The following is a 13,753-nucleotide window of genomic DNA, read 5'->3' as shown; positions in this document are numbered from 1 at the left end:
TGTTTTTTTAATGCCAAACTAAGACGAGGAAACTTCTTGACTCTTTCAACCCAAATGTTGTTAATTCATGTTAACAGTAATTCTGTTTGGGGAGATTTTAGTGCTGAAATGCATTTGAAGACTTTAGAATCATAGAATCAACCAGGTTGGAAGAGATCTCCAAGCTCATCCAGGCCAACCTAGCACCCAGCCCTAGCCAGTCAACCAGACCATGGCACTAAGTGCCTCATCCAGGCTTTGCTTCAACACCTCCAGGGATGGTGACTCCACCACCTCCCTGGGCAGTCCATTCCAATGCCAATCACTCTCTCTGTGAAGAACTTCCTCCTAACATCCAGCCTAGACCTCCCCTGCCACAACTTCACACTGTGTCCCCTTGTTCTATTGCTGGTTGTCTGGCAGAAGAGGCCAACCCCACCTGGCTACAGCCTCCCTTCAGGGAGTTGTAGACAGTAATAAGATCACCCCTGAGCCTCCTCTGCTGCAGGCTGCACACCCCCAGCCCCCTCAGTCTCTCCTCACAGGGCTGTGCTCCAGGCCCCTCACCAGCTTTGTTGCTCTTCTCTGGACACCTTCCAGCACCTCAACATCTCTCTTGAATTGAGGAGCCCAGAACTGGACACAGCACTCAAGGTGTGGCCTGAGCAGTGCTGAGCACAGGGGCAGAATAACCTCCCTTGTCCTGCTGGCCACACTGCTCCTGATCCAGGCCAGGATGCCATTGGCTCTCTTGGCCACCTGGGCACACTGCTGGCTCATCTTCAGCCTACTATCCACCAGTACCCCCAGGTCCCTTTCCTCCTGGCTGCTCTCAGCCACTCTGTCCCCAGCCTGTATTGCTGCTTGGGGTTGTTGTGGCCAAAGTGCAGAACCCTGCACTTGGCCTTGTTCAATCTCATCCCATTGGCCTCTGCCCACCCATCCAGCCTGGCCAGGTCTCTCTGCAGGGCTCTTCTACCTTCCAACAGATCAACACCTGCTCCCAGCTTGGTGTCATCTGCAAACTTACTGATGCTGGACTCAATCCCCTCATCCAGGTCATCAATAAAGATATTGAACAGGAGATAAGTTTAGGAGATAAGTTGGCCCAATTCCAAGATTTAAGAGCTGCTTAGCATTTTTCCTTTCAAAGAATGGAGTGAAAAATCAAATGGCACAGATTCAGCACAGCAAAACCTTGAACGTGCTCAGCAGGGCACTTGCTTGTTTGGCACCTACACATCCAAAGACATCACTGTCTGTCTCCCAACCTGTGCCTGCAAACACCTGATAGTAATTGCAATGTGAAGAAGGAAAAGGATGAAGCACTGCCTCCTTGCATGTGGATTGCTGGTGTTGGGGGGGGTGGGGTGTGTTTGTGGGAGTTCTGTTGCTGCTGTTTAGTGGGGTGCTTTGTGGTGTGTTCTGGTTTGTGTGTTTTGATTGGTTTTTGTTCCACTGAGCTTCTTTGGAGGTACTGTTAGTTTTACAACTGTAGTAAACCTCTTGTTAGACCTAGTTCAGTGATGCTGTGTCACACACAGCTTCAGAATGTAAGTTGTTTGTGGTTTTGTTAATAATATAAACTGCAATTTGTGGGGGGGGGGAGGGGGAAAAACACCTTTTTATAGTAGCTATGAAATGGTCCTTGAAAAAAGAGAGACCTTTCTGGAAGTTAAGTTAAATAATTAGAATAAAGAAATGGATTTTTTTCTTTTTTTGGTAGAACATTTGCATGCCTATTTAAAAAAATGGAACAAAATGGTTTCTTTTAGGACTCTTTCATTCCTGGGGATGAGTTTATGTCTTGCCTTGATGTTCATTTGCTCTTGGTACTATGCTTTGGTTGCCATGCTAATCGCAGGATGTATATACAAATACATAGAATATAGAGGGTAAGACCATGTATCTTCTTTATTCTATACTTGATATCTTTTAATAGTCAGCACAAATCTTTGGTACAAAGTAGGTACAACTGAAGTAGTAGAATTAAGAGTGTTCCTTGAAATAAGGTAATATCATGATGCTATTAAGGATTGTAAGTTTACCAGGCTCTAATTCTCGGTCCAAACTTCTTGACAGCTGGAACTAATGAGCATAATAAAGCTGGGAGATTCTCCTTTGAGCAGAGATGATGGTGTAAAGTTTTGGTACTTCAGGAAGGTCACATTTTAATATCAAGCAGCAGATGCTGCTCTTTTTGGGTGTAATTCAGCACTTTCTAGAAGGATTCGTAGCGAACAATTCAGAGCACATGATCTGTTTTCCCAAAGCTTAGGTCATCTTTAAACTGCAGCATCCTTTGCATTGTGTGCATTTGACAAGGGACACATACACAGAGCTGCAAGAAATGCTGTTTGGGTAGGAAACTTGGAGCAATCTGAGTTCATTTAAAATAGAACTAAGAACCCCAAACTCTAAACAACATATCACAGTATCATCAGGGTTGGAAGAGACTTCACAGATCATCAAGTCCAACCCTTTACCACAGAGCTCAAGGCCAGACCATAGAATCATAGAATCAACCAGGTTGGAAGAGACCTCCAAGATCATCCAGTCCAACCTAGCACCCAGCCCTAGCCAATCAACCAGACCATGGCACTAAGTGCCTCATCCAGTCTTTTCTTGAAGTCCTCCAGACACAGTGCCTCTACCACCTCCCTGGGCAGCCCATTCCAATGGGAAATCACTCTCTCTGTGAAGAACTTCTTCCTAATATCCAGCCTATACCATGGCACCAAGTGCCACGTCCAGTCCTGCCTTGAACAGCTCCAGGGACGGCGACTCCACCACCTCCCCGGGCAGCCCATTCCAGTGTCCAATGACTCTCTCAGGGAAGAACTTTCTCCTCACCTCCAGCCTAAATTTCCCCTGGTGTAGCTTGAGGCTGTGTCCTCTTGTTCTGGTGCTGGCCACCTGAGAGAAGAGAGCAACCTCCTCCTGGCCACAACCACCCCTCAGGTAGTTGTAGACAGCAATAAGGTCTCCCCTGAGCACTATACAAGCACTAGAGGTGACTGTGACCAGTCATGTATATGTGCTTTCCCTTTCTAAGCAAAGATACCTCATGCTGAAAGAGTCTAGTCAAGAAGAATAGTAAGATGTTGTGTATATAAAATGTATATTTTTTTAATGTATAGTAATAGTAAGGTAGAGAAAAAGGAATGGGCTGCCCGGGGAGGTGGTGGAGTCGCCGTCCCTGGAGCTGTTCAAGGCAGGACTGGACGTGGCACTTGGTGCCATGGTCTGGCCTTGAGCTCTGTGGTAAAGGGTTGGTCTTGAGGATCTGTGAGGTCTCTTCCAACCTTGGTGATACTGTGAAATGGAAGCAAGGCCTGTTGTTTTGATCAGTGATTAAGCATAGACCTTAAATGGATCAGCTGCTATAAGCTGTTTCACCTTATGAGTTGGCCACCTTTTAATAGCTCCATTGTCAGGTGAGCTGCTTTCCTGAGTTGTAACAGCTCTCTTAACCCAGTAAGTAAGGAAACCATTGCCCTTTTTTTTGGCTAGGTTGTCAGATTAGATGTCAGTTCTGCTCCTATGTATGCAGATATTCCCATGCACAAAAAGCTGTATGCATCTGAATTGGCGTGTAGAGTCTACACAGCCACAGCCAGCACATCTACCCTGTAGGAAGAGTTTTGCTTTGTTGTTTTCAGAAGCATGACTTCTTTTCCTGCCTGTCTTTACAAATGTGAGGGCCTATTTATTTGGCAGTGGCGAGAAACTCACCCTGAAATGTTCTGAGAACTGCTGTCTGGGGAAAAATCTCAGGTTTTACGTTGATTTTTGGATAGCAAAGTGAAGAACTGACACGGTCATGCTGTCAGGGTACATTTTGATTGTCATGTTGTTTTTTTAATAGGTTTTTATTGCTTGGCTTATTTTGTCTGAATGTTAGAAGTTTAGAGGTAACAAATTGTGCTGAGGATCCATGAATGGAAATAAAAGAGAGGGAGATGGACCCTATGCTGTAGTAGAATCCCCCCAAAAGGAAAAGTGTGTTAAGAAACAGTTCTTCCTTATTTAGTTGGCCACCTGTCATATGAAAGAGTTTTGTGTTGGGAGACAGAGGACTAGAAAACGTAGGGAGGAGATTGAAAGTGGCCAGGAGGGCAGATAAAGCTTTAGGCTTATTTGGGAGAGAATCAGGGAAGGAAAGGAAGTCAAGAGAGCTGTAGTTGTGCTGTTGGGCAGAAGATAACACACACTAATCGGTACAAAGTCAAACCTCATTCTGCTGCTTTCAAACCAATTCCATTTACAGTAGGCCTCACTTATTCATTCTACTACTGAAAAGCAGTTTAAGTAGCTCTCATGACTACAAACAAACCCTTTTGAAGTGTGAATATAATCAACCATAGTAAATATTAACTAGCTCTTTTGGAGGGATGCGAGACTATTTTCTTGGTTAGTTTTCCTTCTTGAGTTAAAAGTGGGTTTGTGGTTGTGGTTTTTTGTATTCATGCAAGCAAAAAAAAAAATGATCTTTTTAATGCTTATCTCTTACATGAGAAAATGTAGTTAATTTGTTGAAATATATAAGGCTCTGTTAATTGAATTTCTTCTGCATCCCAAAGAGCGGAGAAAGAATGGGGTGATGGAATCAGAGGACTGTCTCTGAATGCAGCTCGCTATGCTCTGCTCCGTGTTGAGGATGGTCCTCCTCACACCAAGAACTGGAGGTAAGTGCCTCCCAAGGTCATGTCATTTTTGAAGTATCATTCGGGCTACTACTGGTAAAGCTAACAGCCACAGTGAAATTCACCCTTAAAGTGATGTTTTAACTTGGACGTGCCAGAGAAGGGCAGCAAGGCTGGTGAGAGACCTGGAGCACAAAGCCTATGAGGAGAGGCTGAGGGAGCTGGGGGTGTGCAGCCTGCAGAAGAGGAGGCTCAGGGCAGATCTCATTGCTGCCTACAACTCCTTGAAGGGAGGTTGTAGCCAGGTGGGGTTGGTCTCTTCTGCCAGGCAACCAGCACCAGAACAAGGGGACACAGTCTGGAGTTGTGGCGGGGGAGGTCTAGGCTGGATGTTAGGAGGAAGTTGTTGTCAGAGAGAGTGATTGGCATTGGAATGGGCTGCCCAGGGAGGTGGTGGAGACACAACCCTGGAGGTGTTCAGGAGAAGACTGGCTGGGGCACTTAGTGCCACGGTGTGGTTGAGTGGCTAGGGCTGGGTGCTAGGTTGGACTGGATGATCTTGGAGGTCTCTTCCAACCTGGTTGATTCTATGATTCTATGATCTAGTTGACTGGATAGGGCTGGGTGCTATGTTGGACTGGATGATCTTGGAGGTCTCTTCCAACCTGGTTGATTCTATGATGTCACTGCAACAATATTGCTTTCCTGTAACAGAACATAGCTCTGAAGCTACATTCTGTCTGCTGAAGAACCTAAATTCATGGGGTGGTGTTGTCCTTCTCCAAGGTGCAGAACTATTTCAATATTTGATTATTTACAGAGTTTCAGATTCAATGGAACAGTTGAGTCCCTCTGTCTCTGTAGAATAAATGCTGCCATTCCATAAGTGTTGGGTGGTTTTACTCCCTCTGAGACAGGCATAGTGCATAAATACACACCTGTGAACAGAAGGACATTAGCACGTTGGCCCTTCTGCTGAATGCAACACTAATTGGGACAAGGAATTAGTGGAACACACAAAAGAAACAGTCACTAAGTGTGATGGTCTAATTATAGTCCTTCTTCTGTGGTAGTACCCTGGGGGCATATGCATGCAATCTTCTCTTGTCCTTTTACTATGATGGTATTACTTTTACTACTTGTCATGAAACTGATGCACCTTATCAGTTGCTGTGGAATAAATGAGCCTCTAACTTTGTGTCTAGACTCAGCTCAGAGGCACCAATGTAATGCAGTGTTGCCTGCAAGCATTCCTCTTCAGGATCTGACATTGGTTCATTTCCAGAGGAGTTATCCTTCTGCTGTGTAAATGTAACTGCCAGAACTGAACTGAAAGTTATGAAGTGTTAGATTGGCCATTGATTCAAGGATGCAATGCCTCCTCATCAAGCATGCATCAAGGTTGTGGCTGCTCCCTCCTTGGAGATGTTCAAGGCCAGGCTGGATGAAGCCTTGAGCGACCTGTTCTAGTGGGAGGTGTCCCTGCCTGTGGCAGGGAGTTGGAACTGGATGAGCTTTGAGGTCCCTTCTAACCTAAACCATTCTATGCAGTTGAACTGCAAATTGTGAAATGTTAGTTTGGAAGAAACCAGCAGATTGGATATTGATCAATGGATGTTTGCTAGTTTGAAGCTAGCTAGAATGTTTTGGTGAGAAGAATTAGATGCTAGGCTTTGAAAAGGGAACAATGGTGATGTCTGCTGCACTCATAGGCTTGCTGAGATGGATAAGAACATAAACATAGATAACAGAGTTGTTCTCTGGGCTTTGTGGACTGCACTACTGGGCTGGAACCAAACTGTAGTCCTGCCCCTGACACTAATGGGCTGGAACCAAACTATAGTCCTGCCCCTGACACTAATGGGCTGGAACCAAACTATAGTCCAGCCCTGACACTAATGGGCTGGAACCAAACTATAGTCCTGCCCCTGACACTGCTGGGCTGGAACCAAACTATAGTCCAGCCCTGACACTAATGGGCTGGAACCAAACTATAGTCCAGCCCTGACACTACTGGGCTGGAACCAAACTATAGTCCAGCCCCTGACACTACTGGGCTGGAACCAAACTATAGCCCAGCCCCTGACACTACTGGGCTGGAACCAAACTATAGCCCAGCCCCTGACACTACTGGGCTGGAACCAAACTATAGTCCTGCCCCTGACACTACTGGGCTGGAACCAAACTATAGTCTGGCCCCTGACACTAATGGGCTGGAACCAAACTATAGTCCAGCCCCTGACACTACTGGGCTGGAACCAAACTATAGTCCTGCCCCTGACACTGCTGGGCTGGAACCAAACTATAGTCCAGCCCTGACACTAATGGGCTGGAACCAAACTATAGTCCAGCCCCTGACACTACTGGGCTGGAACCAAACTATAGTCCAGCCCCTGACACTACTGGGCTGGAACCAAACTATAGTCCTGCCCCTGACACTACTGGGCTGGAACCAAACTATAGTCCTGCCCTGACACTACTGGGCTGGAACCAAACTATAGTCCTGCCCCTGACACTACTGGGCTGGAACCAAACTATAGTCCTGCCCCTGACACTGCTGGGCTGGAACCAAACTATAGTCCAGCCCTGACACTAATGGGCTGGAACCAAACTATAGTCCAGCCCCTGACACTACTGGGCTGGAACCAAACTATAGTCCAGCCCCTGACACTACTGGGCTGGAACCAAACTATAGTCCAGCCCCTGACACTACTGGGCTGGAACCAAACTATAGTCCTGCCCTGACACTACTGGGCTGGAACCAAACTATAGTCCAGCCCCTGACACTATTGGGCTGGAACCAAACTATAGTCCTGCCCCTGACACTACTGGGCTGGAACCAAACTATAGTCCAGCCCTGACACTACTGGGCTGGAACCAAACTATAGTCCAGCCCCTGACACTATTGGGCTGGAACCAAACTATAGTCCTGCCCCTGACACTACTGGGCTGGAACCAAACTATAGTCCTGCCCCTGACACTACTGGGCTGGAACCAAACTATAGTCCTGCCCCTGACACTACTGGGCTGGAACCAAACTATAGTCCTGCCCCTGACACTGCTGGGCTGGAACCAAACTATAGTCCAGCCCTGACACTACTGGGCTGGAACCAAACTATAGTCCAGCCCCTGACACTACTGGGCTGGAACCAAACTATAGTCCTGCCCCTGACACTACTGGGCTGGAACCAAACTATAGTCCTGCCCCCACTCCAAAATAGTCAATCTTAAAGGCCCCTTCCACTCCAAAATAGTCAATCTTAAAGGCCCCTTCCACTCCAAAATAGTCCATCTTCAGGGTCCCTTCCACTCCAAAATAGTCCATCTTCAGGGTCCCTTCCACTCCAGATTAGTCCATCTTTAGGGTCCCTTCCACTCCAGATTAGTCCATCTTTAGGGTCCCTTCCACTCCAGATTAGTCCATCTTTAGGGTCCCTTCCACTCCAGATTAGTCCATCTTCAGAGTCCCTTCCACTCCAGATTAGTCCATCTTCAGGGTCCCTTCCACTCCAGATTAGTCCATCTTTAGGTCCCTTCCACTCCAGATTAGTCCATCTTTAGGGTCCCTTCCCCTCCAGATTAGTCCATCTTTAGGGTCCCTTCCCCTCCAGATTAATCCATCTTCAGTGTCCCAATCAGTCTAAGATTCAGTAACTTTCATGCTTGGTAGTTGAATGTTTTCCATCGAATGAAGCCCTAAATCTGTTCTGTTAGTTGTTAGTTTTGATTTCCTCATGCTTTCTTGCTTTTCTATATGTCCAAGTGTGTGTTTAACTGAAACTAGTTGGGTTTTTTTTGTTTTGGGGTGTTGTTTTTTTTTTGGCAGACCTCAACTTCTGGTCTTGTTAAACTTGGACCGAGAGCAGTTGGTGAAACATCCTAGGTTGCTTTCTTTCACCTCACAGTTGAAGGCTGGTAAAGGACTGACAATTGTGGGCTCTGTGCTTCGGGGGATCTACTTGGATAAATGTGCAGAAACCCAGAAAGCTGAAGAGGTGAGTAAAAGACAGCTTACAAATGCTTGTGATTACTCTTAGAGTTGAGCCTGGGTAACTTGCATCTCAAACCACACTGTTATGAAGTCCTGAATAAACCATGGATTTTCCCTGATTGTGCCAGTAGTTGTTTTTACATAAAGAAGAGATTGTTGTGTAGCAAAATGCTTTACCACATTTCCCAATAGAGTGAGACAATGTTGATGCTGCTTGGTTTGCTCAACATGGAGAAAGCCCCAGGGTCACAGTCATTACACTCTTGCAAAAGCAAAGGGGTAGATTTTTAACTAATCATTTTTTGATGAACACAAATATATTTAGTACAAATCACCTTTATCTAACCAATGCAGGTGTTTGATGTAACCTGGAGTCCTGTGTGCAGTTCTGGAGCCCCCAGCACAAGAAGGACATGGAACTGTTGGGGCGAGTGCAGAGGAGACCACAAAGATGCTCAAGGGCTGCAGCAGCTCTGCTATGTGGACAGGCTGAGAGAGTTGGGGCTCTGCAGCCTGGAGAAGAGAAGGCTTTGAGAAGACCTTGGAGGAGACTTTCAGTATCTGAAGGGGACCTACAGGAAGGCTGGGGAGGGACTATTGACAAGGTCTTGTAATGACAGTGCAAGGGGTAATGGGTCTAAACTGGCAGAGGGGAGATTCAAACTAGATGTTAGGAAAGGATTCTTTGCAGCGAGGGTGGTGAGACACTGGCACAGGTTGCCCAGAGAGCAGCCACAACCTCCCTGGCAACCTGTGCCAGTGTCTCAACACCCTCACTGCAAACAACCCTTTCCTAACATGTACTTTGAATCTCCCCTCTGCCAGTTTAAATGCGTTCCTCCTTGTCCTGTCATTACAAGACCTTGTCAATAGTCCTTCCCCAGCCTTCCTGTAGTCCCCTTCAGATGCTGCAAGGCCACTACAAGGTCTTCTTGAAGCCTTCTCTTCCCTAGACTGCAGAGCCCCAGCTCTTGTAGCCTGTGCTCATAGTTGAGCTGCTGCAGCCCTCTGAGCATCTTCGTGGCCTCCTCTGGACTGGCTCCAACAGTTCCATGTCCTTCCTGTGTTGGGGGAATCTCATCCTGATGGCTCTTGACAGGAATTGTAGTGTTTCCAAAAGTCTGGGGTTTGTGCTGGTTCTTCCTTCTGCAAGCATGCTGATCTGCCACACAAGTCACTGATGATGGGATTGTTGAAGTCATGCCATCAAGACATAATCAATGCCAAAGCTGATGTTCCCCAGGCAACTTTGGTTTCGTTTTAAATGCTACTTGCAAGTGATTTAGTTGTGTCAGTGTGGAAATGAAGGGAAATCAGGGTGAAGCTAGACCAAAGGGGCAGAAAAGATTGAATCTGTTTATCTTGTCATTATTCTGCCACTGACTGCCATTGCCTCCTGCACCTCGGTTTTTCCCTGTTGGGAGACAATAAGGGAAGAATTAGCTTCTCTATGAAAAAGATGCCTAAGGAGCTGTGGCAGCCTCTTCTAGTGTCTTTGGCACTGTGTTTTTCCAGGCACTTCCAATTCCAAAAGGAAAGGGCTTGCCATTCCAAACATATGATGCTTTTTCAGTCTGCAGTTCTGACTTTGGCTGAGCAGTGTTCTTTTCTCTTTCTCAATGTGTTTTTGCTTGTATCTTGTTCATTGTTTTGTGGTGATAAAAGGATGAATAATTGAAGTCTTTTTGGGGGGGTGGGTGATTTGGGATTTAATTGTCATGGAATCACAGCCACTCTTGTTATGCACTGTGGCTGATGTTTGGCTCTTGTGCTGTTACTCTTTACACTGGTCATGACCAGCATTTGATGATGCTGTTTCCAATGTGTAATCCTCCTTTTGCAGAACGTTAAAGCCTTAATGGGAGTAGAAAGGACTAAAGGATTTTGCCAGATCGTGGTGTCTCCCAGTTACAGAGATGGAATATCCTATTTGATTCAGTCAGCTGGCTTAGGAGGCATGAAGCACAACACAGTCCTGATGGCATGGCCACAGTCATGGAAGCAGACAGAAAATCGTTTCTCCTGGAAAAATTTTGTTGGTATGTGTTTAGTGGCTTGCTCCTAGGTATTTATAGTGCAGCTGTGTGATGGCTCTGCTCTTGGGCCACAGCAGCCCCAAGCAGCGCTGCAAGCTGGGGACAGAGTGCCTGAGAGCAGCCAGGAAGAAAGGGACCTGGGGGTGCTGGTAGATAGTAGCTGAAGATGAGGCAGCAGTGTGCCCAGGTGGCCAAGAGAGCCAATGGCATCCTGGCCTGCATCAGGAGCAGTGTGGGCAGCAGGACAAGGGAGGTTATTCTGCCCCTGTGCTCAACACTGCTCAGGCCACACCTTGAGTGCTGTGTCCAGTTCTGGGCTCCTCAGTTCAAGAGAGATGTTGCAGTGCTGGAAGGTGTCCACAGGAGGGCGACAAAGCTGTTGAGGGGCCTGGAACACAAACCCTATGAGGAGAGGCTGAGGGAGCTGGGGGTGTGCAGCCTGCAGAAGAGGAGGCTCAGGGCAGAGCTCATTGCTGCCTACAACTCCCTGAAGGGAGACTGTAGCCAGGTGGGGTTGGGCTCTTCTGCCAGGCAAGCAGCAACAGAACAAGGGGACACAGTGTGAAGTTGTGTCAGGGGAGGTCTAGGCTGGATGTTAGGAGGAAGTTGTTGTCAGAGAGAGTGATTGGCATTGGAATGGGCTGCCCAGGGAGGTGGTGGAGTCACCATCCCTGGAGGTGTTGCAGCAAAGCCTGGCTGGGGCACTTAGTGCCATGGTCTGGTTGATTGTCTAGGGCTGGGTGCTAGGTTGGACTGGATGAGCCTGGAGGTCTCTTCCAACCTGCTTGATTCTATGATTCTCACATCTGTTTTAATGCAGAGTGGATTTTCTCCCTTCTTGCTCTCTTTAGCCCTGGCTTCTGTTGGGGCAGTGATGGTGTGTTTGTGGTTATTTGTTTATGTTGTTTTTTTTAAGCAGATCAGTCACTAAATGGAGAATGGCTCCTCTTTTGCCCTAGCAGAATCTGAGAGAATTGAAGCTTTTTAATGTAAAGCAACCCAAAAGCTGTGAATTGAAAACCAGAATGATCCAATGTCACATTGTCCCTTGCAGACACCGTCCGAGAAACCACAGCAGCTCAGCAAGCATTATTGGTGGCTAAAAACATAGACTTATTTCCAACAAACCAAGAACGTTTCACTGAAGGAAGCATAGATGTGTGGTGGATTGTTCATGATGGTGGGATGCTGATGTTACTGCCTTTCCTCCTCCGACAGCACAAGGCAAGGACAGCAGAATAATGGCTGGGATTTACTGTTCTAGAAATGAATTAGTTCTAATGGCTTTGGATTAAATGCTCTTTCCCCTTGGGTAGGTCTGCATGGTGATGACAATCCTTGTGTCATGAATGGTTAGAATGCATTAGTCAATAGGACAGAGTCTAGCTGGAGGCCTGTAACTAGTGGAGTCTCTCAGGGGTCAGTACTGGGACCAGTGGTATTCAGTGTATTCATCAAGGACCTGGATGAGGGCACAGAGTGCACTGCCAACAAGTTTGCTGGTGACACCAAGCTGGGTGCAGTGACCACCACACCAGAGAGTTGTGCTGCCATTCAGAAAGACTTGGACAGGCTGAGAGGTGGTGGAGTCACCGTCCCTGGAGGTGTTCAAGAAAAGCCTGGATGAGGCACTTAGTGCCATGGTCTGGTTGACTGGATAGGGCTGGGTGCTAGGTTGGCCTGGATGATCTTGGAGGTCTCTTCCAACCTGCTTGATTCTATGATTCTACAAATTGAATGAAAATCAACAGGGGCAAGTGTAGGGTTGTGCATCTGGGAAAGAACAATCCTGTGGATTAGTAGGGACTGGGGAGTGACTTTGTGGAGAGCAGTGAAGGGGAGAAGGAATTGAGAGTCCTGGTGGATGGAAGGATGGCCATGAGCCAGCAGTGTGCTCTTGTGGCTAGGAAGGCCAATGTCATTCTGGGGTGTATTAGAAGGGCTGTGGTTAGTAGGTCGAGGGGAGGTTCTCCTTCCCCTCTACTCTCCCCTGGTGAGGCCTCATCTGGAGTATTATGTTCAGTTCTGCTCCTCCCCAGGTCAAGGAGGACAGGGAGCTGCTTGAGAGAGTCCAGTGCAGAGCCACAAAGATGATGAAGGAAGTTGAACATCTTCCTTATGAGGAGAGCATGAGGGAGCTGGGGCTTGTTAGCTTGGAGAGGAGGGGACTGAGGGGTGACCTCATCAATGTTTATACACATGTGCAGGGTGAGTGCCAGGAGGCTGGAGCCAGGCTCTGCTGGGTGATGCCCAGTGACAGGCCAAGGGGCAATGGGTGGAAGTTGAGGCATAGGAGGCTCTGTGTGAACCTGAGGAAGAATTTTTTCCCTGCGAGGGTGACAGAGCACTGGAACAGGCTGCCCAGGGCGGGTGTGGAGTCTCCCTCTCTGGAGATACTCATAACTGTCTGGATGCATTCCAATGTGATCTGCTCTGGGTGATGCTGCTCTGGCAGGGGGGCTGGACCAGATGATCTTTGGAGGTCCCTCCCAGTCCCTGACACTCTGTGACTGTGTGATCTTTTTGACAGGTTTGGAGGAAGTGTAAGATGAGGATCTTCACTGTTGCTCAAATGGATGATAACAGCATTCAAATGAAGAAGGACCTTCAGATGTTCTTGTATCATCTTAGACTGAATGCTGAAGTGGAAGTAGTTGAAATGGTATGTTATGGTATTTTATAATACTGTTTAGGTGCTGTTAAGGTTGAACTTGGGAAAATGGAGTTCTCATTTCTGGAACTCTGGTATTCACCCAGAATAGCCTGGAGGAGGCTCAGAGGTGACCTTATTGCTGTCTACAACTACCTGAGGGGAGGTTGTGGTCAGGAGGAGGTTGCTCTCTTCTCTCAGGTGGCCAGCACCAGAACAAGAGGACACAGCCTCAGGCTGTGCCAGGGGAAATTTAGGCTGGAGGTGAGGAGAAAGTTCTTCCCTGAGAGAGTCATTGGACACTGGAATGGGCTGCCCGGGGAGGTGGTGGAGTCGCCGTCCCTGGAGCTGTTCAAGGCAGGACTGGACGTGGCACTTGGTGCCATGGTCTGGCCTTGAGCTCTGTGGTAAAGGGTTGGACTTGATGATCTGTGAGGTCTCTTCCAACCCT

At 47.4% G+C, this 13,753-nt stretch overlaps 1 protein-coding gene across 1 annotated transcript in view; it reads left to right on the top strand.

Annotated features, from left to right (window-relative positions):
* Nucleotides 1-13,753, top strand: part of LOC135189376 (solute carrier family 12 member 7-like) — a 78,042-nt gene that overhangs the window by 52,539 nt on the left and 11,750 nt on the right. The window contains exons 15-20 of the mRNA XM_064169675.1: nucleotides 1,755-1,874; nucleotides 4,563-4,667; nucleotides 8,452-8,620; nucleotides 10,460-10,655; nucleotides 11,707-11,876; nucleotides 13,183-13,314. Coding sequence (XP_064025745.1) covers nucleotides 1,755-1,874; nucleotides 4,563-4,667; nucleotides 8,452-8,620; nucleotides 10,460-10,655; nucleotides 11,707-11,876; nucleotides 13,183-13,314 — 892 coding nt within the window. The remainder of the gene's footprint in view (nucleotides 1-1,754; nucleotides 1,875-4,562; nucleotides 4,668-8,451; nucleotides 8,621-10,459; nucleotides 10,656-11,706; nucleotides 11,877-13,182; nucleotides 13,315-13,753) is intronic.

This window comes from Pogoniulus pusillus, chromosome 32 (genome assembly GCF_015220805.1).
Source record: "Pogoniulus pusillus isolate bPogPus1 chromosome 32, bPogPus1.pri, whole genome shotgun sequence".
Classification (NCBI taxonomy): Eukaryota; Metazoa; Chordata; class Aves; order Piciformes; family Lybiidae; genus Pogoniulus; species Pogoniulus pusillus.
This window is presented reverse-complemented; position numbering and strand designations above follow the sequence as displayed.